Source organism: Papaver somniferum, unplaced genomic scaffold (genome assembly GCF_003573695.1).
Source record: "Papaver somniferum cultivar HN1 unplaced genomic scaffold, ASM357369v1 unplaced-scaffold_131, whole genome shotgun sequence".
NCBI lineage: Eukaryota > Viridiplantae > Streptophyta > Magnoliopsida > Ranunculales > Papaveraceae > Papaver > Papaver somniferum.
In genome coordinates this window covers 4996458-5024186 of record NW_020622270.1, presented here as the reverse complement: position 1 = coordinate 5024186, position 27729 = coordinate 4996458, and the positions used below count along the sequence as shown (strand labels likewise).

At 36.2% G+C, this 27729-nt stretch overlaps 2 protein-coding genes, 1 long non-coding RNA gene and 1 other non-coding gene across 4 annotated transcripts; 3 read left to right on the top strand and 1 right to left on the bottom strand.

The window, feature by feature from the left end:
* The first annotated feature begins 10396 nt into the window (after window positions 1–10396).
* LOC113332571 lies at window positions 10397–11173 on the top strand. The gene is made up of 2 exons (XR_003351604.1): window positions 10397–10671; window positions 10849–11173. It is a non-coding gene; the product is annotated as an uncharacterized LOC113332571 (long non-coding RNA).
* Window positions 11174–12461: 1288 nt separating this feature from the next.
* LOC113332467 (putative pentatricopeptide repeat-containing protein At1g12700, mitochondrial) lies at window positions 12462–13256 on the top strand. The gene has a single exon (XM_026579003.1). The coding sequence runs from the start codon at window positions 12462–12464 to the stop codon at window positions 13254–13256; it is 795 nt and encodes a 264-aa protein (XP_026434788.1).
* A 74-nt stretch (window positions 13257–13330) lies between these two features.
* On the top strand, window positions 13331–13987 carry LOC113332466 (pentatricopeptide repeat-containing protein At3g22470, mitochondrial-like). The gene has a single exon (XM_026579002.1). It carries the CDS (start codon window positions 13331–13333, stop codon window positions 13985–13987), a length of 657 nt encoding a protein of 218 aa, XP_026434787.1.
* A 488-nt stretch (window positions 13988–14475) lies between these two features.
* On the bottom strand, window positions 14476–14549 carry TRNAT-AGU. Its single transcript has one exon. It is a non-coding gene; the product is annotated as a tRNA-Thr (tRNA).
* Window positions 14550–27729: the final 13180 nt, after the last annotated feature.

The window sequence follows — 27729 nt, the reverse complement described above, 5'->3', positions numbered from 1 at the left end:
TAATATCTTTAACATCGCAAAAAGCTTTAAGCTACGATAACAGATATCTTCACGCGCACCATTTCTTCTGATTACTGAAATTGAAGTGGGAACGAGTGAGCACATCATCCCAAAGGGGTGCCCAATGGAAACATATAACCTATAAGTAATCACTAACATGCTTCACAGTTCTAAAAGATAATGAAACTAAAACAGAATAATAGAAGAAAACAAATAACACCTTTTACACTCAACACGAAACATAAGATTGCTTCAACTCTTTCCCCCGGATATTGCGTCCATAGTGGCAATATCCGTGAAAGATCCACCACCGGATGGATCTATGAGAAAAGAATTAAACAACCTAAACATATGTTATCCCAACCTCGTCTCACTCAATGGAGAAGAAAATTATAGGAACAACTCCACTCTCAAATGATACCACGAATCCATGTACCGTAAGATATTAACGTGGAATGCGTACACCTCATAAATCCCTATGTCACCATCTAAGTCTAGAATATAATAAAGTTTTGATTACTATGATTTGACCCCGCATAGCAGGTTCACAAAAGGCCCAATCATTATTCGTAGACCGAAGTCTCCAAATAATAACCATATCTAGTCATGAACCTAGAATTTCTTCCTATGTCAAGTTCATAGTAACCCAGTCATACTACTAAGACTGAACAATCAAGTATGATATGCACAGAGTGATATCCCCATATAAAATTAATATATACACGATTTAACCGGGGTAAAGCCGGACTACTAGGTAATAATCAACCGGGGTAAAGCCGGACTACTATCTTAAGACAATAAAATGTAATAATATTTATCCGGGGTAAAGCCGGGCTACTAAGTAATATTCAAACAATGTAGCATTGCCCTACTAAACTTAGCAAAGAGCTATGGGGAATCACAGAAAATCTTCGCGGGGAACCACCCAATGCATATCACACAACATACCCATTCAATTACAAACAACATGCACACAGAAAATTTGGACTCATCGATCCTCTGGTTCATCCTTTGAATCGATCGTTGTTAATGAAGACCAACTGCTAATCACACAGGCACTCTAAGAAATTAGCCAAAAGGCTCACACAAGGTTCATAACATAATCTCATACAAATGTCTCAATGTCATACACTTGCAAAGTTATCAGGAACATCTCTTTCTAATGTTTATACTCAAGGTTCATTAGTTTTGTCACTTTCGTACACAACAATCAAGATATAGAGAGCACAACCGATTGCTCAGCAAAAATAGAAGATGTTGATGATCAAGAACGTTTTGTCCATTATTGCAAAAGATTTATCTTTTGAGAATGGTAACAAATGGGAGTCTCTTTCGAAAAATGGAAAAGTTTTGTCATTTGCTGCTTTAGAATTGGCATGGATGATTGAGTTGATTAGGAAAGAGGAGTAGGGAAAAAAGACGGCCTCTGAAATATAAACCAAAGGCTGCTGTTAAGAGGCGATACACAACTATCAGAATGTGGTGTTTGCACAAACATGGATTGTAGCAAAAAAATCTAACATGTGCCTTAAAACAAATCAATGTATTGGAGTTTTTGAGCTGCAGAGTGGGAAGCAGATTTCACTATAAAATCTATGGAGAAATACAATTTTCGGCTCACAGTGGAGTTTCAAATACAGAGTTTAGTGGGATATTTTCTCAGACAGTTATTAGGCTAGTTCTGAAACTTAATAAAAGACTAGACATAAGTTGGAAAATAAAACTTGTGCAACTGCAAAACATTTTTAATAAGCACAGAGAAATTAATGGGGTTCAAATAAGGTTTAACATTAACATATCTCAAAGGGAATCAAAAACATTGGTACTTCTTGGAAAGTTTATGGGCGAAATTCAAAGGCATAGTAGACAAAACATCCCAAATAGTCGATTACAAATTTGAATAAATTGAAGCGAGATGGACTATGGAGTTGTACATTACCAAGATAATTGAATTAAGTAAAATATGAACAACAGCGACTAAGTCAAAAAGAGAGAAAACCCATATCTCAGAAGCAAGCAAACCCTTAGAAGCCCTAGCTAGCTTTATAAGGGGAAAACTCGTTAATTATATGAAATTATTAAGAATCAATACATAACTCGTTATGCATACTATTTTTTCAGGCATAAATCGTTATGCATACTATTTTTCAGGCATAACTCGTTATGTATATTATTTTTTTCAGGGGTATAATTGGCAACGCAACTCGGATATAACATATCTAAAAAATCGCGCCTTGGAATTTTACAATTTTTATATCGTTGGAAATATTTTAAAGAGAGCTACACAACGAGTACAAACAACAGTATCAAATTTTTGTTTTTCACGAAAAAATCGGAGGTGATCATCATTTTATGGGAGAAATTCGAAAGTTGACTACATATTCATTATGAAGACTCCACAAAGGATGCATAACACATTCTGCAGAGGCATAACAAATTATGCAACCATTTTCTCGACTGCATAAAAAATTATGCCTCTGCATAACAAAGTTATGCATCTACAACAAGTTATGTAGCCATTGTATTAGTGCGTAACTACATAAAAATTGATGCATTATGCATCTATTTTCTCGATGCATAAAAGATTGTGCAACAATTTTCTCGAATGCATAATGCATTATGCATCCATTTTCGCGATTGCATAACATATTATGCAGATATTATTGTAGGTGCATGACAAGTTATGCAGTCTTTGTTTTTGTTGGTTTTAACAGTGACAAAAAACTTGTTGCATATTGTGTTATGCAACCGTTTTCTGGACTGCATAACAAGTTATGCAACAAATTTTGTAGATGCATAATAGGTTATGCATCTATTTTCACGACTGCAGAACCCTCACCTAGACATAACACTCATGAATTTAAACCATCAAGCCAACCAACAACATCCCCATTTTGTTGACTTCAAATCTGTTTTCGTTTGGTCACAAGTCTCATTCAAAATAAGTAACAACAAACCCATTTTTCCCATTCCTACAACTCACAACCTCCAACTCATCTGCATCATACCCAAATTACATCTCCTGAAAGCAAACACAACACAACACCAATTTCCGCAGCAACAAAACAGATCTACCAACATCACCATAATCCATCACCAGAATCACTACCACCTCTTCTATGAGTTAAATACCAACTCATATCGTAGTTCTTATTTCAATTACAGGTTCATTAAACCAAATGCTTCAGCACCATTGCAATCCATTCTCGACTTCAAATTCAATCCAACTTTTGTAACTCGAGAAAACTAATCATACCCATGACAATCAGCACCCTAATCAACTCAAACCCCATTGAATAAACATCCACAAAAAACCTAGCTTCTCTGTTACAAAATGGACCCAAATTTCTTACAAATTCGATCATAATTAGGGACAACTCGAACCCAAACTTCTCAGCATCTCACTAATCCATTTCTTCTTTAATCTCCCGGCTTTCAAGTTATCGAATCAATTTAACACAGAAACCCCATTAATGGCCGCTGCAGTTTAATAAGATAACAACTCGATCCTAAACTTCTCAATCCAATTCTTCTTTAATCTCCCGGATTTCAAGTTATCGAATCAATTTAACAGAGAAACCCCATTAAAGGAAATCAAAAGAAAAAAACGAAGACGATGGAAGAAGAATAAGTGAAAAACTAATTCTAAAAAATATGGGTTTGTCGGAAATTTTTTCCAAAAAATGGGTGCGCGCCTTCAGATTTCTGAGAGTCGGTTTCACAGTGGAGAAAATCTGAAGAATGGTTCTGTCTGTAGTTTTCACTTTTATAATCAGAGGGAGAACAAGGTGATGCAGTGGTGGCAGGTCCGTCTTAGGCATATGGTGAGATGGTCGAGTGCCCTAGGCCCAAAATTTGTAAGGACCCAAATAGGGTTGACAATGGATAAATATCCGTCGGATATTGGCCATACCGATAAGATTAAGAGTAAGGGTTAGCGGATATCCGATATCCGATAACATTCTGCGGAACCCAAAAATTCCAATCCGATAAGGTTAAGCTATCGGATATCGGATTTTTATCCGATAAAATCCGGTTTTGTGGGAACAAAATAAATGTTCAAATTTAACAGAGTAAAGAGTTTTTGTTCAGTGTAACCTGAAAGTCAAACCAAACACAAACACTACTCCCAGTTTCTCAGTCACATCACACATGAAAAACAAACTACAAACACCCAAACAGTCTGCAAACTAAAGTACTAAAAAAGAAAAAACCATGTCTTCTTGAAACAGAGTAAACAACAATGTCAACAGGCTAGTGATGATCTTCTTTGGCTACCTGGTTGCATGTTGCATCATTGCATCAACTTCAGTCCTCGACTTCTATATCTGCATTCACAAACAACCAACAGTGCTTAGAAGTAGATGGACAAATAGTTAATCAAAGAAAAGCAAAGTGGGTTGTTTCCATCCTTTCAACTACATAATCCATAAGCATTAAATATGTAAATTCCTACAGTCTGAAAATTCATATGCATATATTTTCTTATTTCTACTTTCTGAGAACAACAACAACCCAAGAATAAATAATCAGAACCATATTGCAACATTTCAAAATTAGGTTCAAACATATAAAAACGTGACTGGCTGTTTTTCGTTGCATCAAATGTCGCTTGAAGGAGATAGAGCAGGAATAATTCCAGTACTAGTTAACAAATCAGTGCCATCTAAGTAACCATCTATTAGAAGACTTGAAAACAAGCCATAACTTCTGCAAATAACAACGTGAATTAATCTTCTTATATTATTATAATTTCTTTTCACATACAAATTGAAATGTCTGGTAAATAACAAGCAAATGACTAGCTAGGATCGTTTAACTTAATACAGATATTAAGAAGCATACTGCATACTAGTACATTTCATGGAAAATAAAATTCATCTACTAGTACATATCATGATTTGCTTGTTACATACTAGTGACAGTCACAGTAGTTGAATATCATAAACATGATAAAATCTACCAAACACTCACCACCACTCCAATTGGTAAAGCATGAAATTTCATATAAACCCCCAACAATTCCAACCAAAGATTACAGCTAAAAAATCAAGATAATGTAAAAAAGGATTCAACCTTATCCAAATGCTAATCCAAACATAGAATTAAACTAAAATGAAGATTGAAAATTCAATACCTTTGGAGCAACAACAATATATAGCAGGCTAGCATCTTAAGGGTGTCGTTGGTTGCTATAAATTGAAATCAATCAAACAACTCAAAACCCTAAATTCAAATCAAATAAACCCCATCAGTCGTCATCTCTACTCAAATTTCAAACCCAGTAATCAAAATCAAAATCGAAACCCTAATTTTATCTGAAATCAGTTGTAATGAAAAAGCTAAAAGAAGAACATGATTGATTCTAACAGTTAAAAACAGAAATATTCAAACATCAAACATGAAAATACGCAATCGATTTGGGGGAAAAAAAACCTAACTTTGAAACAATCAATTGATTCAATTAGATTCATGACTAATGACTTACTTCTTAAGTGAGAGTCTGTGATCATCAATATTCTCGATCAAATAGATCACTCAGTCCCTCTCTCTCGATCAAATCACGAATAAATCGATCTGTTTCTGAGTTTCTGCAGTGAGTATTGTTAGAGAATGAGAAAAATGATAAAGACGAAAGAGAAGAAAATGGAATGGTTGTTTCCCTCGACAGATAATACATAGCCTAGGGGTAGGAGATTACAAGTACACCACTAGGCTATCGGATGTCGGATATTAACCAAACGGAATCATCTTATTCCGATTCCGATAGGGTTAACTGGTAAAATCCGATAGAATATCCGATATCCGATATGTCGGATTAAATCCTATAGGATGTCGTATTTTCGGAAACGTTTATCGGACTTCGGTTATCCGCTGCCAGCCCTAGACCCAAAAAAACGATAACCTAGTTATTAATTTTTTCTAGATTTTGTTTTAAACATTTGTTTCGCTAGATATAAATCAAAGGATAGTGAACAATCAAAATTTTAGAAACAGTAGACTTCTTTCAAATGATAATTTAGCAATTCCAGCTTTCAAAAAAAATTGGGATTTTTTTAATTTTGTTAACCATCAGACGTTATTCTCCATAGTCTATAATATTCGTTAAATTACCGAATTTAATTTCTTTCATTTTTGAAACATTTTGCAACATGTGTAGTATTTTGGTGATTTTTATCAACAAAAAGCAACATAAAAATGTTTAAAAATTTAAACGGCCTTTGGCCGCTATTTTTTGGAAAATATTACGATGATGTTAGCATGCATATATGGATTGCACAATGTATTAATCCTCGATTTTTCAATTATCATTTATGCCCATGTACTTGAGGAAGAAAAAGCCCGTTTTTGAAGTTCGTTCTGAGCCTCAAAAATGGTAGAAACGGCATGGGTGGTGGAAGACCCTTGAGGAAGAGAAGAGGAAATGAAGAAGTAAATATGGGATTTTGTATACGAGAAAGAGGTGAAAGTACATACGAAGAGTAATGGGTTGATGACTACACTGTGAGGTCATCTATGGTCCAGACTCTAGGTTCGATAGTCTGGACCTCTCTGAAGTCTGAACCTACATGGCATTTATATGACAACCCATAAGTAGGGGTATTTTAGGGTTCACACTTTTATGGTATAAAAAAACTGTTTTAGCCTAATTTTATAGGTTTCATTAGAGGTATGAACCTTCCTGACACATACTAGAAAAATATTTACTTTGTTTTATTTTTATATTGAAGGAAAAAATAATCAATTCATTGATATTAACGATATATATAAATGCATCAAAGATGAATATAATGAAATGATACATATGCCTCCGTTTTAAAATTTTAATCTGCGTTGACAGAGCCAAAATATTAAGGAGATAGTAGAATTTCCTATCCATATTTATTGTTTTTATTAAAAAAGTTATTCAATATAAGTTACTTAAAATTGAAAAATTCGTTAAACACGAAATGAAAGAGAAAATAAAAAATCTTCCAAATTTTGGAAACTTCAGATTATAAGTGTATATGTCGAAAAATATACAAGGGTTAGTCGGGTAATACGAGTTTTCGACTGTGAGATGGGAGGATGATGACGAATACACCTTGCATAAACCAAGATGATGGCTATTAAAAGACTAATTCGGTCACAGATGGAAGGTAGGGTTGGTCTATGGAAGGGAGTCGAAAGAGGTGAGAATAGAGTTTCTTAGTTATAGAGAGTTGCAGACGAAAATACTCTAAGAAAGAGAGTTTAGAAAACCTGTTGTTGTTCTTTTACAATGTGTTTAAAATGACTAATTGTAAATCTATTTATAGCTCTGCAATATTTTAATCTCTAGTCATTGGGATAACGATAAGGAGAAAAGATCATCACCTTCTCTTAAATCCTCGGAATAGATAAGGATACAATTGCAACTTGTCTAGTCTCTCCTAATTTGACTCCATACGGCTGACTATTCTCTTTCTATGTGGGAAAGCTGACACCACACGTTGTCGTAAACTTTCAGACAAAAATCCTAAGTGTATCCCCCATTTATGATGTGACCATTCTTTGTATGTATCATGTCGTCTGACGTGTTAGCATTCTTGCGAGTCGTCATAACTTTGCATGTGTTTGCAGGTGGATTCCATGTGGAGTCATGTGAAGAGATCTAAAAGACTTGTTATTGATGTGTGTGTCATGTGGAGTGCACAACCTCGGTTTATCCTTGACCTAGTTGCGGATTTTCACCATTAAGTGAAGGAGTGCGGACCGACACTGTGAAAAGACTCGGGGGGATGACCAAAAAATGAGCAGCGCGACAAAGGTGTCATCAATCTATCATTTTCGTACTTGTGAGGTGTCATCAACCCCTATAATATAGACATCCATATGCAACGGAGGCAAGGTGACGGGCCTGACGAAGCACTGTGGGGAGGCCTAGTACTCGTGGTGCAGAGTACTAAACCACCCACAAACCCCGGGTAACGTTGAGGAATTTCCAGGGTTTTCAAGAGACCCGTGGTAACGCTAAGTTGTCTCATGCTCAACCCAAGACCGTGGAAACGTTAAGGAGTCTTGTTGTTCTATCATAGATCCGGCGGGACGACCCCGGGGAGTCTCAGATAGTCTATAGGCTAAAATCTCGGGATAACGCTGAGGAATCTTTAAGGTTGACCAACAATGGTCATGTGAGAGATTAAGCCTTTACCTTGGGTCATGGAGGATTTTATATTTGAAGCGATGGGGCTCTTCGCCTTCGAGTAAACAAGGCTCCTCGCCTCAGAGCAACGAAGGTTCTTCGCCTTGAAGCAATGAAGACTTTCCGCCTTGAAGCAATTGAGGCTTTCCTTCAATGAGTGACGAAAACTATTCGTCTCGGAAAGATGAATGCTCTCCGCGCCTATCCAAGATTCTTCTTGAGTTAACTTCTCTTTTTTCAAGAGTTGAACTTCGTCATCCTTTCTTGTGATTCATACTGTTTAAGTTCACATGCTCCTCTACATAGGATAATGGCCGACCGTATTCAGGGTCCTGAGTACCTTAACTGGGTTAAAATTTTTAGCAGAGTTACCATTTTATCTTGGACTACCAAAATTACTATTCTACCTTTGGGATGTAAAATGACTGATTTACTCTTCGTCCAAAAATATCACCATCTATAATAAGGAATCTAAACTTAATCGCCAAAAATAATTTTATTATTGAAAAACAAAGATATTAATATATTCATAGATATCAACTGCTAAAAGTAAAACTAGAAGTAACATCTAACGGATGATATGATTATGAGAGCACCGCCTATAAAATTACCAGCACACATATGGGTGGGTACAGATCCCCTGTGATCAAAATGCTCATGTCCCTCTATCCCGGCCAATGATAGAGAGACATGTGCTAACACAAACATTAATTTTGAATCAAATATATTTAAATTCAAAATAAAAGATTAATTAAGAACTATATATGTCCCGGCCAATGATAGAGAGACTTGTGCTAACACTAAAATTAATTTTAAATCAAATATATTTAAATTCAAAATAAAAGATTAATTAAGAAGTATATATGTCCCGGCCAATGATAGAGAGACTTGTGCTAACACTAAAATTAATTTTAGATCAAATATATTTAAATTCAAAATAAAAGATTAATTAAGAAGTATATATATTCTTTCCATAATAAGATCTTCATATTCAAAGACTCGGTGCTTGAAAATTCGATTCTTGGTTTTGGAAGAAAAAAACCCATAAAGACTAGCATCATACTTGAAAAGTTGGCCATTGATTTGGAATAGAGTGACTGTGAATTAATTATCTCGACTGTTAGTCAGGATATTGGATGTTACTTACAGATAGATGAGATTGTAATTACATAGGGGAACTCTCTTTTATGGAACTTTGTTGGTACTTTTATTATTTGATGAAAATTCTTTTTCCTGGTCAAATTCTGGATATACAGATCATGAATGAGATTGTAACATCACTTTAGATTATGTTTCTTCTCATAATTTAACACCTAGGGATTAAAATGTGATTTCTGAGTTGATTGTTTCTTACCTGAACTTAGAGAATACATGAAATGTTAGTTAATCATCTAAATCATCATTCCTAATGATCATCACATCATATATATATATACATATATGCGTCAAATTAATAAAACTAACTTTTTAGTTATAGAGAATACGTATCTGATGATGATGATCGAATGTCTTTCAATAAGGGAGGAAATTACAGAACTATGAAGTACGGATACTGATACGGGGATACGGATACTGGGATACTGATATCGGGATTCGTCAATTTTTAAAAAACGGGGATACAGGATACGTGGGGATACGTGTATCTATTAAAATCATTTAAGTTTATAATACACAAAAATGGTTAAAAAGACCAAAATCAACAATTCCCGGGTGAAATGGACAGTTAGATTTTGATACTGTTTAAATGGACAAAAATGCAAAAATAGGCAGGATGTAACCAGTTTCATCGTGCCCATTTTCAAATATTTTTTCTTATTTTTAATTTACACAGGATGTATCCAGTTTCATCCTTGCTATTTTTTAAATTAAGCTAGGAGGAAACCTTACTATTTTTTTTTGGCCATTTCACCCAAACTACTTTTTACTCGTCCATTTGAACCGTGGTTTAAAAATATTTAGACAAATGACCCATTTTCCGTTTATAGTAATTCATTTTAGTAAAAAGAGGGGAATTTTTAGAAAGTGCAACACTGTGTATTTCCAAAATAAGAAAGTGCCACAATTTTTTTCAAAATATATAAAATGCCACACACGTTAACTATTTCGTTAGGGCCTACTAGATCAGTCAATTATTATTGACAAAGTCCAAAAGATGTAGTATCATTACCTAATTACCCTTCTCATACTTATAAGTTAGAACTTACAGCTTTCTAACAAAAAGATTGCCGATCCCATTCATGTCTAACCCTTCTCCATTTTTGTTCTTCTGTGTGCACAAACTTTCTCTATTCCTGTTCTGCTATGCACGAAAACCATCTACTTATATATTTGGAATGATAGATCCAGTAGATGATTCAATTAATGATTGATTGAAGAGAACAGACGGAAGAGGAACAGAGATAAATTAAAAGATTGATTAAAGAGAAGAGACGGAACAAGAGCAAAGTAATGGTTCTGGATAAACAAACATGACCATGAGATGTAATCCTCTCAATTTGAGAATACGGGTTCGTTCTAATTTATCTTTTTGTTGTTTGTAGAAATTACAATCGATCGTTTGGTGTGCGTAATTTTCAATTTGTGGATCGTATATCAATTTCTCCAGCTAATTCATGAATTGGGTACTTGTAATTATACATACATCGATGATTCATCATTGTTAACTCATTCAATTTTATGTTTAGGTTTATAAATACTGAGTAAGATTGGGAATGTTTGTCGTGGAAAAAAAAAGAAAATTGGTAAACATGGGAAGGAGGAATAGATGAGTTTTATGTTGATAAGAATACAAGACAAAGGCTCAAATTCGTCTCAGATTTGGTTGAAGTTTATACTCAAAAACCAGTTCAAAGTTGATTTTGTTCCCGTGAAAGCAGTCAACAAGAGGAGCGATATTGTCTTCAGTTCAGTGAGATGAATGGCTTAGGTTAATGATATTACAGAGTTTGTATATATTTGGATTGTTCGGTCTGTATCCTATTCGAATTTTCAGGGAAGATTGGCTAAAAAGGAGTCTTAAAACATGAACACAACTCTACCTATTGCTCAGCATCAACATGCACATCTCCTGTTTGATAGAAGTCCCCTTTGATTTCATATATATCTAACTAGTATCAACTTTGCTAGCCTTACGATCAAAATCTAATAGTAAATGTTGATTATTAATTGGGGAAGACTCGGCAATGATTCACATTATTAAGTGATTTGGATCGGTCCTAGTTAGATGATTTTGAGGGTTTAAATGTCTTTTAATAGGATCCACGTAGGCACTAACGCAGTTAAACGTTTTCTCAAAAAACGGGATGGAAAAATTCAAATGTGTGGCATTTTATAAATACTGAAAAAAACGGTGGCACTTTCTTAAACATGAAATTGAAAGTGTGGCACTTTATTAAAATCCCTTAAAAAGAATCATATAAAACAAAACAAAACAAAACAAATTTTTTTATGAAATATTAAAATAAAACAGATAAAAGTTGTTTAACATCTGGCTCACCCATCACTCATTAATATTATCTTCATCAAAGAGCACTGCTTATTGTTGTGGCTCGTTAAGTGAAAGATTTGCAACTTCAAGTTCTCTCGCACCGTCTGGTGTATTAAAGTTATCTTCACTGATATCTCACATTCCACTTTCTCCTTTCGTATAATTTTCATTTTTTCATTGAATGGATAAAGTTATATATGCTCCAATTTCTCTCAAATGATAAAAATTATATATGCTCCAATTACATTATAGGAAGTATCCCCTCTTAGAGTATCCGAGAGGTATCCCAATGTATCCCTTACCCTTTTCGTAATTAATAAAAGAGATATTTTAAATAGAGTATCTGACACGTATCCCCAAGTGTCCCCAAAGTATCTGACACTGATATGGTGTCCGACACGGATACGCCACCGATTTTGAAGTATCCGAGCTTCATAGTTAGAGAATATTTTTTATTGAAAGAATATATATTTCACATTTTACTTCTTATTACGAATTTAACTAAAATTTAATTTGAATTAAATATTATTATGGACACGTTTCTCTTTGTCATTGGCCGGGACAGAGGGACAGGAACATTTTGGTCACGGAGGATCTGGACCCATATGGGTGCCTACATACAGAACAAGTGTAAATTGGTGTCAAATTTACACTAAATTCCCAATTCTCTCAGTCATTCCTAGAAGTGGTACAGTTTCTTTCATAATCTCAAATTTTAGTGTTAGAATCAAACTTGGAGGTTTAGTAACTCTCATCCATATATTGACTCTTCATTCTTCATCACAAATTGAACTTAACTTTTGATCAGAAATGAAATTGGGTCAAAGATTAATGCACCTTCATACTAGAGCAGCAAAAGGTAATTATCATCATTCATTTCTAGTTCGTCATCATAATAATGCTGAGATAATTGTGAGATGTTATTATTACGGTTCTTCTGGAGGTTATTATAGAGTTACAAAACTTGAACGTTTTGTGAGGGATGAGTGTAAATCTGGCAGGATTAAGAAACTTGATGATAGTTTCAAATACTTTGATCAACTGATTTTGGAAAGGCCATTGCCATCTAACTATACATTCTGTCATATATTGGGTTCACTGTCCAAGATTAAATGTTATTCTGATGTGATTATGTTGCATAAGAAGATGAATTTACTTGGAGTAAAACCCAATATTTATACATTCAGCATTTTGATTAACTGCTGCTGTCAATTAGGGCTTGTGAATCATGGGTTCTATTTTCTTGGAGAGATGTTTAAGAGAGGGTGCCATCCTGATGTAGTCACATTTACTACACTTATCAAAGGGTTGTGCATCAAGGATGAGATTCAACCTGCTTTTAAAGTGTTTGCTATAATGTCTGAGACAGGTATTGAACCTAATGCCTTCACATGTGATACTCTTATACATGGGCTTTGTAGGAATGGTGAAGTGGGTCTGGCTCTTCAGTTAAAAAACAAGATGGTGGAATGGAACTGCAAACCTTGTGTTGTTTCATACTCTGCGATCATAGATACACTTTGTAAAGGAGGTTTAGTTGACGAAGCTTTGGTTCTCTTCTCCAAAATGCTTAGAGATTTGAATGTCGTACCCATGGCGATGTAGTTGTTTATAGTTCTTTGATCAATGGAGTATGCAATCCAGGACGGTTGAGTGAGGCAAAGAGACTCTTTAACGAGATGGTTAGTCGAGGAATCTCTGCTGATGTAACGACATATAGTTGTATGATTCATGGTCATTGCCTACATGGTCAGTGGGAAGAAGCAAGAAGATACTTTGATGAAATGATGGATCGGAGGATTTTACCCGATGTAATAACCTTCGGTATATTAATAGATTCACATTGTAAAGATGGGATGACGGAAGATGCTTGGGGGTTATTTGAACTGATGGACAAGTTAAACATAAAACCTAATCAGATTACTTATGGTTCAATGATGGATGGTCTGTGTTTAACAGGTCGGCTGCAAGATGCGGTGGAACTGTTTAACTCGATGGTAGATAGGGGCCTTGCACCGAATGTTATCACTTGTAGCATATTAATTGATGGGTATTGCAAGAATCGCAAGTTGGATGAAGCTTTCCAGCTATTCAAGAAAATGAAACGAAATGGATTGACACCCACAACAGTTACTTACAAATTACTATTAGCGGGACTGTACCGAGATGGAAGAATGAAGACTGCAAAAAATTTGTTGATTGAGATGCAAACTCTTGGTCAATTTCCAGATGAGGTTACATACGGTACCATTTTGAATGGTCTCTGCAAGAATGGAAAAGTTGACAAAGCAGTAGAACTGTTTAATGAAATACCAAAAAAAAGGATTAGCACCTAATGTTGTAACATATACCACAGTGATAGATGGCCTCTTCCGTAACAACATGTTACCGGAGGCTAACTCGTTAATCATTGAAATGGAAGAGAAGGGCTGTTTACGTGATGCTCGAGCATATGATACCATCATTAATAGTTTTCTTGTAGCCAATGAGACTACAAAGAAACTTTGCACCAAGTGATTCTGTTATATGTTTGTTAGTACACACCCTATCGGGACAGTGCAGAGAAAGGAATCAGAAACTTTCTAAACCTTAAAGCTTGCAATTACCAGTACCGGAATCTCATCCAAAGTAACCATCAACCCCTTAGGTACAGAAACTCTATAATTTGGGTTGAATTTAATTCAAAATGATTAGCCAAGATTTGAGTTGAAAATGCAGTTCTTTACCGATCAAAAAACAAAAAAGCCAAAAAAAATAAAAAAAAATTGCTTTCATTGAGAGTTGAACTCAAGAATCAAAAAAAAAAAAAAAAAATCAAAAATATTGCTTTCATTGAGATTTGAACTCAAGACCTCCCGCTTACTAAACGGGTGCTCTAACCAACTGAGCTATGAAAGCTTGGTTGTTTGCTTGGATATCCGGCTCTTACTAGATCTGTAAGGATGAATAAAGCTTGCCATGGTAACAACTGGTCGTTTCTTAATCCTTTTGAGCGTCTATTTTAAGATCTTTACGCGTTTCCCTGCGGCTTCAACTTCGCTTATCAATTTGCATTATATATACCAGTACCAATTAGCATATATAATTTAGCTAGCAGTACCATAAGTTTTTGCAAGTTGCGACGATGAGCAAAAAAAACCTAGTTGCTTGTGGAAAAACCAAGTCGTCCACCATAACTACTACAACACCAAAAATAATGTCAAAAAGACGATATAGAAGAAAGAAGCACTTTGAACATGATTTCATCATGGAGGAAATATTAACCAAGGTTCCGGCTTTCACACTTCTGCAATGTGGTGCCGTTTCTAAACGCTGGTACCAATCCATTCATATTGACAAGCGCTTAACTTACGCTCACTTTCTTCACACGCAGAAACAACCAAATCTTATCTTTAATCTTTTCAATATTAGGGTAGGGGTTGATACACAGACGAGTGAGTTTTTCAGATTAGGCAGTGGAATTCTCGACCATGCCAATATTTTAAAATACGAGAAATTATCTGCTGGTTTTTCTCATGGCCCCAGAATGGAACTGGTTGGTTACTGTAATGGTCTACCTTGTGTTTTACTTCAAAATCGTAATAGGCCTTTTTACCAGATTTTGCAACCAACTAATGCTGATTATGTCTGTATCTACTGTCCGAATACCATCGGTGGGGAATGTATCTCCGTCGACCAAATCATCTGTCACGGATTTGGATTTGATTCCTTAGCAAGCGAATACAAGTTGCTAACCATTCTTCGTAGTTCTCCCAAGCAGCTTAACTTTGTTGTATATACATTGGGAACTAAATCATGGAGAAATGTCACCATAAGCATGCCCATATCATATCATTGCACTCATCCTGTTATCCGACTTAGAGCAGCCACGAGTAGTGACAAGTCAGGAATCTTTTGTAGTAGTAGTGGTGGATGTTTGGTTTGGATGATAACGGCAACTACGGCGACAGAAGAACAAGAACATAATAATGTTGATGACAATCACAATAACAATGAGATGGAGATGGAAATGTTACTGTTGTTCAATCTCCACGAGGAAAAGTTTCAGCTCATGCAGATCCCAACTAAAAGTACTAACGAAGACGAGCAGCAGAAGAAGCTGTTGTTTGTTGATTACCCTCATCTTCTGGAGTTCAAAGGATATCCTTGTATTGCACGTCTAGAAAAACGTTTAGGTAATGGAAGTGATGATTATTGTCATCGTCGTTGTCTAGAACATCACGGGAGTAGTAGTTGCTGCTGTTGTTGTAAAGTTCATTTGTACGTATTGAAGGATAATGTCAGGCAAGTGTGGCTCAAGGAGGAGAGTATCGATGTTCATATGAATTCTCATCCTTTGAACTATTTTGCTATTACTATACTGGATGCCTGCTGTTTTCACTTTGGCAGTACTGCTTCAATGCCATTGCCTCCTACTCGTATATTCTGTTTCTCTGATCAGATTTTACTTTACTGGTTTGCTGGGACAAAACTTCAAGTTTACAACCTGCGTTACAAAAAGCTTGATCTGGTAGTTCCTTGTTCTGAAACTATGGATTTATTTCATGCGAAGATGGAAGAAGCCTCACGTGATATCCCTGCTGATGAGATTTGTTACTCCAATAAGGATTATCAGCTGCACTGTCAAGGAGAGAACTTCGTTTCTACGCAAACCTTCGTACCAAAGGGGGTGGCAAGAGTTGATGAGGATGATTTTGAGAAATTATCTTCCAATACTTGCTCTGCATATGTGTTTGTGAACAAATGTTCAGGATATTATTATCCTTTTTAAATCACTTAGTTATTATCATACCTTATGTTGGCTATACATGCTCCTTTTTCCAACAAATTATAAGCCTTTTGCCTTCCCCTTGCAAAGAATTAACTCGAAAAAATTGAATATCAAAATCCCGGTAACTCTCCTGAAATCATACTGGTCAATAAAGCTTGGTATCGTGTTTCTATACTGCACTGGTCAGCATATACGGTACACCCTAATGGCAACTGCAAGATGAAACTTAGCTTATATAAAGACAACTCTCTTTATTGATGTTTAAAAAATCTCTCAAAACTAAACACAAGTTCTAATCTTGCTCATATGATCAACCACAACTTTGGTGATCATATATATATAGAACTATGAATTCCTTTTCCTAGTCCTATTACCTTATTACATGTCTTTCCTTTTCTTAGAACTAGATGACTTCTAATTCCCTTAGGATTACATCAATTTCCTAATCTTGTCCTAACCAGCTTGTTAGTGACTTCTATGTTGAAGTTTAACCAACATTCTCCCCGTTAAGCTTCAACCTTACCCGTGACAAATCTTGTACTCCAATCGATTGTCTCATTTCTTCAAACTTGATCCGAGCTAATGCCTTTGTAAATATATCTGCTTTCTGCTCAGTTCCAGGTATGTGTTCTACGTTAATGACCTCCTTCTCGATACATTCTCGTATGAAATGATACCTTTTGTGAATGTGTTTCGTCTTCCCATGAAACACTGGATTTTTAGTGAGTGCAATTGCAGACTTATTATCAATCTTGATGAGAACTTTTTCAGGTTCTCTTCCTTTGATTTCACCCAACAGTTCTTGAAGTCATATTGATTGTTTAGCTGCTTCTGTTACAGCCATAAACTCCGCTTCACAGGATGAGAGGGCTATAGTGTCTTGCTTCTGTGAACACCATGTAATAGGTGCTTCTCCTAGATAAAATATATGACCAGTTGTACTTTTTCCATCATCTTGGTCAATATTATGACTGTTGTCACTATACCCAACAATTCCTTTTGATCCTCCTCGACCATACTTCAATCCATAGCTGATTGTTCCTCTTAGATATCTCAATATCTGCTTTATTACATCACCATGAGACTTGCGTGGACTCTGCATATAACGGCTTGCTACTCCCACAGAGAAAGCCAAGTCTGGTCTTGTGTGTAACAAGTATCTAAGGCATCCAACATTTCTTCTACAACTCGTTGGATCAATCTCAGCTTCTTCTTGTGCCTTTGAAACTTTAAGTCCAAACTCCATTGGTATCTTAGTTTGATTACAAGTTTCAAGTCCTGCTTCTTTCAGAATTCTCCTTGCATAAGCTTCTTGTTTAATCTGAATCCCATCTACTCCTTGATGGACTTCTATGCCAAGGTAATAAGTGAGTTTTCCGAGGTCTGACATCTCAAACTTCGATGACATTTCTCTCCTGAACTCATTGATCACCTTAAGGGAGTTTCCAGTCAAAAATAGATCATCTACATAGACTGCAATCACAAGAAGCGTTCCCTTTTCTTCTCTTCTGTATACAGAAGTTTCTTTAGAACACTTTATGAATCTCATTCCCTTTAAGATTTGATCTAACTTTGTATTCCAGGCTCGAGGAGCTTGTCTTAGACCATATAGAGCTTTTGATAACTTATAAACCTTATGCTCTTGTCCTTTTACTTTAAAACCTTCTGGTTGTTCAACATACACATCTTCTCGCAATTCACCATGTAAGAATGTTGTCTTAACGTCTAAGTGGTGAATTTCCCATGAGTTTGATGCTGCCTCTGCAATTAATAAGCGTATTGTTTCAATTCTAGCAACTGGTGCAAAAACTTCATCAAAATCTATGCCTGATTCTTGTACATATCCTTTAGCTACAAGCCTTGCTTTGTATTTATTGACAGTACCATCAGCATTCCGTTTTATTTTGAAGATCCACTTAAGACCAATCACTTTTACCCCACCTGGCTTATCAACTAGAAACCAAGTCTTGTTTCTGTTGATTGAAATAATTTCTTCTCTACATGCTTGTGTCCATTTAGTCGAGACCTTTGCTTCCTGAAAATTCCTTGGTTCATCATTAACAGAAAGTAGCATAATCTCACATTCTTCTGCAACTTGAAGAACATAATCCTCCAGATACTGTGGCTTTTATATCTGTCTTGTTGATTTTCGTAGTGGAATGGGTTGAGTTATTTCATCGATCTCCTCTTCTTCTTCTTCTTCTTCTTCTTCTTCTACTTCTTCGTTATTCTCAGTGTTTTCATTATTTTCTTCTTCTTCTTGATTAACATCATTGTTTCCATTGGTATTGATGATTATGGGTCCTTCTCCTTCATCAATTACTTGACCCCATCTCATGGCAAACATTCCTGGATCCCTACTTGATCCATCATTAGTTTCTTTCCAGTTCCAGTTTGCTTTTTCATCGAATACCACATCTCGACTCACTATTACTCTTTTCGTTGTTGGATTGAATAATCTGTAAGCTTTGGATCCAGGCTCAATTGCTAGATGCACAAGAGTCTGAGATCGATCATCCAGTTTCTTAAGAGTTGCAGAATCAACTTTTGCGTATGCTTTGCAACCAAACACTCTTAAATGATCTATGTTTGGTTTTCTCTTTCACAAACTTTCATATGGATTCATGTCTTTTAGAGCTTTCGTAGGTATCCTGTTTATTAGGTATGTGGAGTGTTGTACAGCTTCTCCCCATAGATAATTAGGTACATGCATACCTTTAAAGAACTTCTTGTCATCTCCATTAGAGTCATGTTTCTCCTCTCCACCACTCCGTTTTGTTGTGGTGTATATGGTGTTGTGAGTTGCCTTTTGATTCCATTTGACTCACAGAACTTGTTGAACTCTAAGGAAGTGAACTCTCCTCCTCTATCAGTTCTAAGCATAACTCTTTTTCTATCAGATTTCTGAAAGATTTGAATCTGTCAAATGCTTCACTCTTTTCTTTAATAAGAATAGACCACATATATCTTGAGAAGTCATCTATAATAACAAATATATATTTGTTATTTGCAAGGGTTTGTGGTGTAACAGGACCACATAAATCAGCATGAAGAAGCTCTAAAGGCTTTGAGGCTCTGAATGTTGTTGCTTTTGGAAAACCTTGACGCGTTTGTTTCCCAACTAAACATGATTCACAGATCCTTGATTCATCGTTTATCTGTGGTAGCCCTCGAACCATCTTGTTCGGAGACATTGCCTTTAAAGTTCTAAAGCTTATGTGTCCTAATCTTGCATGCCACTTCCATGTCTGATCTTCTAGTCTCATATTCAGACACAATGGCCTTCCAATCATGAGACTTATCTTGTAGAGTCTATTATGTGAACGTGAGACTCTAACTAAAAGTCTTCCACTTGGGTCATGAACTGTTAGATAATCTTGTCGCATTCTAACATCACATCCAACTTCTGTAGCTTGTCCTAAACTTAGAATGTTGCTTTGTAAGTTTGGGATGAAGTAGATGTTTGTGACAAGCTTCTGTTCTCCGGTCTTGCTCTGAAATAGAATTGATCCTTTCCCTTCAATTTCTACAAGAGATCCATCCCCAAACTTCACTTGTCCTTTGATTTTCTCATTGAGTTCAGAAAAGTAGTGTCTCTTACCAGTCATGTGATTGATGGCTCCATTATCTAAATACCAGATTTCTTCTTCACCATCCTTTGATTCGTAGTTCTTTGGTATTAGTTTCCCTTCGTTTAAGAATACAACTTCGTGCATGAAAAGAGTTGTATCTGCTTTCCTTGTTTCATTCTTGTTTGCTTCTTCCATCTTTTGTATTCTTTCAGGGCATACAAATGAGAAGTGTCCTAGTTTATCACATCTGTAACAAATAATGTTTGATTTATCCTTCTTTTCTTTCCCTTGGTTTTGATCATTCTGACTTGTTGTTCTATCTTGTGTGTTAAACCTTCCTCCCCTTCCTCGGCCTCTGTTTACTCTACCACCTCTTCCACGACCTCTTCCTCTTGTCGCAGAGTTTTGTTGGTAAGAGTTTGTGTACAAGAGTTTTCCTTGAGTTTCTCCATTGTTTTCTTTATCGAGGATTCTCTCTTCATATGCTTTCAATCTTCCAATTATATCTTCATAGCTAGTCTTCTTTAAATCTAAGACTTGTTCGAGAGAAGCTATGATATGAATATACTTGGATCTTGGTAAACTATTGAGAAACTTCTTTACCAGTTTATCTTCATCAATGGATTGTCCAAGTGACGCATCTTTTGAGGCTATCTCTGATAGCTTTCCTGCAAAGCTATCAATAGTATCAGTGTCTTTCATCTTCACTCTATCAAATTCAGACATTAAGGTTTGCAGACGGGCTTCTTTAACTCGATCAGCTCCGAGATTACGTGCCTTTATTGCATCCCAAATTTTCTTTGAATTTTTCTGTTCATCAACTTGTAGAACAAGACATTCTGGTATTGCTTGAAAAAGTAAACCTATAGCTATGTTGTTCTTATCTGCATCATCTGTTCCTGGTTCAATTGTATCCCACACCTTGTAGATTTTCATCAGTACCTCCATTCTCATGGCCCATACTGTGTAGTTTGTGGCGTTGAGGATTGGAACTTGTATTGATGGTGGCGTGAACTGTTTTGCACCCACAATGGTGGTTTCGCTTTCCATGGCTCAGAAACAAGCTCTGATACCAATTAATGGCAACTGCAAGATGAAACTTAGCTTATATAAAGACAACTCTCTTTATTGATGTTTAGAAAATCTCTCAAAACTAATCACAAGCTCTAATCTTGCTCATATGATCAACCACAACTTTGGTGATCATATATATATAACTATGAATTCCTTTTCCTAGTCCTATTACCTTATTACATGTCTTTCCTTTTCTTAGAACTAGATGACTTATAATTCCCTTAGGATTACATCAATTTCCTAATCTTGTCCTAACCAGCTTGTTAGTGACTTTTATGTTGAAGTTTAACCAACACACCCCAAAAGAAATTAAAACTAGAAGGAAGGAACGCGGCATTTCGTTTACTCATGCATGATTTGGTCATCTTCATACTTTTGTCTTCTTCTACGCATCTAGTAAGATTAATTAGTAGGCAAGAAGTGATCATCGTCACCGCGGACATCATAGTGATCTGCATGGGGCTGTTTGGTAACCATTATTTTAATGGATTATCAGCTTATAATCCATTATGCAGATTATAATGGATTTTATATGCGTTTGGTAACCATTGTAATAATTGCTTATTTTAATCATAATAAAAAAAATCCATTATTTCCATAAATAGGAAAAAGTTGTTTTGAAAATTTATTATAATCAATTATTTTTTCTAGCAAACTCAAATTAATTTTTCTTCTTCTTATTTTCTCTAAACTATCATGAGAGAGGTAAAAAAAAAAACATAAGACTAAAAAAGATCCTAGATCATTGTTCTTTCTTTTCCTTTTCGAGATCATCATTCTAAAATAATCAATTATTTAAAAAAAATATTTGGAAAAATTTATTTTTAGAATGACTATACCAAAATCATTTATCTATTTATTATTATCTATAATCATAAATAGATAATCATAAATTTTACCAAACAAGGCATGTTTATCATAGTTTTTTTTGTCTTTTGCTTATCATATTTTTTCAGAAGTAGCAATCAAAATTTTGGATCCCAAGGTTTATACGGTTCAAAATTTTCTCTGGGTGGGTATTCGATCAACTTATTTTATTTAATTTGTTTAAAAAATTAATATTCATTTCTAACAGTTGCAGCAGAATTTAACCTACTTGACAAGAGAACTTGAATACGGATCCAGATTCCGAACCAATAGAAATACAAAAGCATCATTGTCAACGACACTAACAGCTCCGCAAGTGCCATGGAGTAATATACTATAGAATCAATTGCATATTGAACCGCCAAGAGTGGTCAAGTAGGAGCATAGAGGAACTTTGCTGGCATGACATGTTCACATATGTACACTCCCTAAAGATAAGTTCTGCCTTTTTGTTTTGCTTCTTATTTTATGTATTAGCAGCTGCCTATTTCTGACCCTTACGCAATGTATACACATAATTCATCACTCGCCACGTTTCAGAAGATTTACACGTGGAGGACACACAGCTTAGGACATCAAGGAATGATGATACGTCTCAACACCCAAGAGGCGTCTGTCATCTACATATGATCATCAGCGAACTCATCCGATGGCTAAGAATCCAGGGGCACTGAAAGAACGAGCCACCGCGAAGTACTGAAGAATACCCAGAGATCTGATTTACTCCATCTCGAGGAAGATGCAAGATCAATGGTGAGGATCGGTCTCACTGGCGAGGATGTGACAGGAGCATCAGACATCTTTCTGGCGCATGGAGGCAGCCCAACCACCCGCATTAAACACTTTGAACATAGAGTACGTGTCAACTAACCTGTGGAGGATAAAGAGGTGACGCATCGTTACCTTACGAGACCGCTGGAAGCATCGGTTTAGAACGAAGATACCAGCGGGATCAGCACAAAGAACAAGATGATAAGGCTACAGCTATCCCAGATAGTGGACCCCATGTTCTATCCCTATAAATACCCCTCCCCACTGAGAGAGAAGGGGTCGAACAGTTTTTAGTGAGCTAGAGAAGATATTAGGAGAGAGAAATAGGAAGAGTAAGTATGAGCTCTATTTCCTCTTTAGCTTCGTTATTCACACATAGTCATTTGACTATCTTTGTAACTACTGAATACATAGTGAAACACAAACCTCTGTGGATGTAGGCCTTAGTGATGAACCACGTAAATCATCGTCTCATTTACATTCGGCACTTTATTTATCGTCTTTATTATTATGCTTTGATTTACTATACTTCTCGAACGTATGAATAATTAAACTACTTCCCCCTGGCTAGACAAGGACGAGCCCGAAGGCTCTGAGTCGATGAGTCATCGTTCTAAATATGGTTTTGCTTATGATCTGCTCTCCTTTATACGTACATAGGTAAATGCGAACATTGTTTGTGAACACCTAGATGCCCTCGTTATTTCTGTGTTCACACGCAAGAACCATTCTGGTTTAGTATAAGAAGGTAACTTGGCTATATAATAAGGATGTGTTCGAATAAATATACGTCAAACATGACGACGTGCTTTGGTAACTTGATGTGTTGTTTTCCACGTACTATGTTGTGCTTGTGCATGAGCATGCAGGGAGATGGGTTTTACAAATGTGCCAATAATGCTAGAGAGCAAGTGGCAATCAGTTGCTGTATAATTTCCTATCATCTGTTTATATTTTAAGGTACAAATCAAACGTAGTACTCTTGACTACCAAAAGGTAGTTGAGGGGATTTGAAGGGGGCAAGTATTTTAGTTAAATATGTGTCAAAAAATAAAGAAGGGCCACATACAAAATATATGTGGCCCGACCACATCGTAGTCTTTTTTTTTCATAGAAAAACCTTAGGCCTAGACAGGCAGTAAGAGCAGTACAACGAGAGTGAATTGGCATTGAGAGTGAAAGAACCACTCAGCCTGCCATCATTGTTCTTACAGAGAAGTGCTAAATTAAAAGCATCCATATTTTGACTACGCTGGATGATACTAAGGTTCACTAAAACAAAACATATTGGGTTTATGTCAATATTGCTACTACCCACTTCTTGATAGTTTCTGCTTTCATAATAACTAAGGTGAAATCGTCCTCTAATGGATTCATGGTAGAGCATCTTAAAGCGGACCAGGATACCCATTGATTCAGCAGATATGACAATGTTTGTGTGTTGCAGTTCTTTGGCCCATTGGAAAGCTAGGTCTGGACCTCCTGTTGCTCCCCCTTATCCATTGTCTCCTGGATGTCCTATGGTTCCAATGACGTTTCCTGCAAAGTCTGTCATAGTTAGGACAATATAGTATAAAGAGGTTTCAGGGTCTTGTAGGGTGCATATGTTAATATTGTTCTCAAACTCTGCTTCTACATTCAGAGTATAAGGAGTAAGAGTATGTTGTAATGAAATATCAGTTTCCTCAGGTAAGAGTGGGAAACTATTCATGATATGATCTTGCATAGAGTGTATTCTATTATGATTGCATAAATGTTGTTTAATACGGAGAGTAGCAACTCCCATATTAGGCTGTAATTGTTTGAAGATAAAGTCACATCTAGCTTTCCAAATATACCAACAAGCAGTGGCATAAATGTTGCATTCAGTGCTAGTGTTTCCAGGCTGGAAACACGAACTCAGCCATTCAATTAATGTTGTATTGTTGTCAAATTGAGAATGTGAAGGACCAAGAATTTCCTTCCAAACTAGAGTAGCAGCAGGACAGTTGAGGAACATGTGAGACATGGTTTCTTCTTCCCCACTATTGCAAACAGTGCATATAGGGTTTATGTAATGGAGTATGCTAGCTGTTTTGGCATTAGTCGGAAGAATTCCATGAGCACATTTCCAAATGAAGATTCTGGTGACTGGGGCTACATCCATGTTCCAGATGGCTTCCCAATTCCCTGTAATATCATCATTTCTGTAAAGATGACTAATTTTTGTCTTGTACAACTCCTTGACAGAAAAAACTCTTGTGTCATTGAGGTCCCATATTATCCTGTCTTCCTCATTTGGGTGTGTTTGCGGTGTGATGATTGTTGCAGCCTTATCATTGCTGAAGTAGGTGTGAACTTGAGTTTCATCCCAAGTTCCATCTGGGAGTAGAAGGGACTCTAGATTTTCAATGTGCTGAGGGCAGTTCTGGGGTTTTAGCTGAGCTGAAGTGGTGTTTGGGAACCAAATGTCTTCCCACAATTTTATCTTTCTGCCATTGCCAATACTCCAGGAGCAGTGTTGTTAAATGTTGCTTATACCTTCCAGAATTCCTTTCCATATCCATGAATCCCCAACCTTAGATTTTGTATCCATGTTGAGAACATTTCTTCCTAATAGGTATTTGGCATCCATGAGCTTATACCATAGAGAATCTTTATCCTGCTCAAGTCTCCAACCAATCTTTGTTATCATAGAGTTGTTGAATAGTTCCATATTCATGAATCGTAGGCCCCCTAGTTCTTTTGGTTTGCACACTGCTGTCCAGGCTTTATGATAATAACCAGATGGGTTTTCTATATTTGTTCCCCAAAAAAATTTTCTTTGAAGATTGTTGATGTCTTTGCAGGTTTTCTTGGGCACCTTGAAGCATTTCATTTGGTAGATACAAGCTGGAGATGTTACATATTTGATGATTACTTCTCTGCCAGCAGGATTTTGAGGGGTGTTCTTCCATCCAGTAAGTCTTAGTTTCAATTTTTTCACTCCAGGCTTGAAGGAATTTATTTTTCTTCTATGAGTGAAGAGGAGAGATCCCAGATATTTATCATCCAACTGAAGCACTTGAACTCCCATATAATTGCTGATTTGAGGAATGAGATCTGGGTTGGTATTTCTGCTTAAGAAAACTCCATATTTGTGAAAATGATTAGTTACCCAGAGGTGCTTCCAAATCTTTGGAGTAGTTGCATTATATTTTGAGCTTATGTCATATTTGCTTTGCAGAATATCATGCAGTCATCAGCAAAGAGGAGATGGCTGATAGCTGGTGCAGCTTTGCAAATCTTGATACCATTAATTATTCCCATCTTCTCAGCACGAAGGAGAGTCCTTTAAAGTGATTCCATGCAGAATAGAAACAAGTAAGGGGATAGAGGGTCACCTTGTCTTAGCCCTCTAGTAGGTTTGAAGAATTTGTCAGTGGAGCCATTTATGAGCACAACTGAAGTAGTGGTTGAGATACATTGGAAGATTTTGTTGCACCATTGGTCATCAAACCCATTTCTCTTCATAAAGGTTACTAAGAAAGACCAGTCAACTCTGTCAAAAGCTTTTTCCATATCTATTTTTCCCATTGTTCTAGAATTTCCTTTTTTCCCTCTATTAGATCTCATGGTATGAATAATTTCATGGGAAATAGCTATGTTGTCTGAGATTTGTCTTCCAGAAATGAAAGCAGACTGGTAAGGGGATATGATTTTGTTTAGAAGGGGCTTCATTCTCTGAGCAAGTAGTTTGGATATGATTTTGTAAGTGGTGTTACAGAGACTGATTGGCCTGAAATAACTTGGAGATGTTGGGGTGTCAATTTTGGGGATGAGGGCTATAAAGGTGGCGTTCATCTCCTTACGCAGATGACCAGAGAGGAAGAAATGTTGAACCATTGTGAAAATATCTTTTCCAATGATTTCCCAGTTGAGTTTCAAGAAGTTTGGACGGAACCCATATGGTCCTGGAGCTTTATCATTTACCATACTAAAAATGATGGCTTTGATTTCTTCTGGTTCAGGTTTCCTGTTGAGAGTTGAATTGTCCTCAGGGATTAACACTAGGGATATGAGGTTGATGATTTCAGAAGAAGGGTTTGTAATTTCAGCAGTTGTCATTTGAGAGAAATGACTGGTGAAACAGTTCTTTACTTCTAGGTAATCAGTACTCCAGTTGCCTTCTTCATTTTGAATAGACTTTATTTTGTTCCTTCTTGTTCTAATTTTAGTAGATCTGTGGAAATAGCTTGTGTTCTGATCTCCCACTTGATAAGTTGATCCCTGCTCTTAGTTTTCCAGATTTTTTCTTCTATGTCTTGCCAATTTTTGAGTTGTTTTCTTGCATCAGCTAGAGCATTCCCTCTATCTTCTCTGAAGTAGTGGATATGAACCCAGTTTAAATGTTTTTTGCATTCATCAATATTGGTTTTGATGTTGCCATAAACTTCCTTGTTACAGACTCTGATTTGAAGCTTTATGTCTTTGAGTTTTCTGGCTATGGAGAAGGCACCTGAACCAGGAGTAATCTTTTTCCAACAGTCAGCAATAATTTTCCTGCATTCAGCATGGTCTAACCAGGGACCAAAAAATTTAAATGGAATTTTACCATGCTTCCAGTGAGGGTTTGAATTCAGTAAGATGGGGTGATGATCAGACCCAATAGCTAGCATATTGGTGATAGTGGTGTTTGGATATATGGCAAGCCAATCATCATTAGCTAGACCTCTATCCAATCTTTGTTCAATAAGGGCATGACCTTTTCTTTTGTTTGACCAAGTAAAAGGGAAACCAGTAAAACCCAGATCAATGAGGTCCAAATTTTGGATCTTTTCATTAAAAATGGAAGTTTCATTAGCATCAATGGGATGTGTGCTAAATTTTTCAGTATCATGGAGAATAAATTTGAAATCTCCAATGACCAGCCAAGGCAAATTATTGGAAACTGCAGATTGTTTAAGATTTTCCCAAGAGTTTAGCTTGGATGGAGTGTCATAGGGATTGCCATAGTAGCCTGTAAATAACCAAGGGGGGTTATTGGCAGTTTTGATAATTGCAT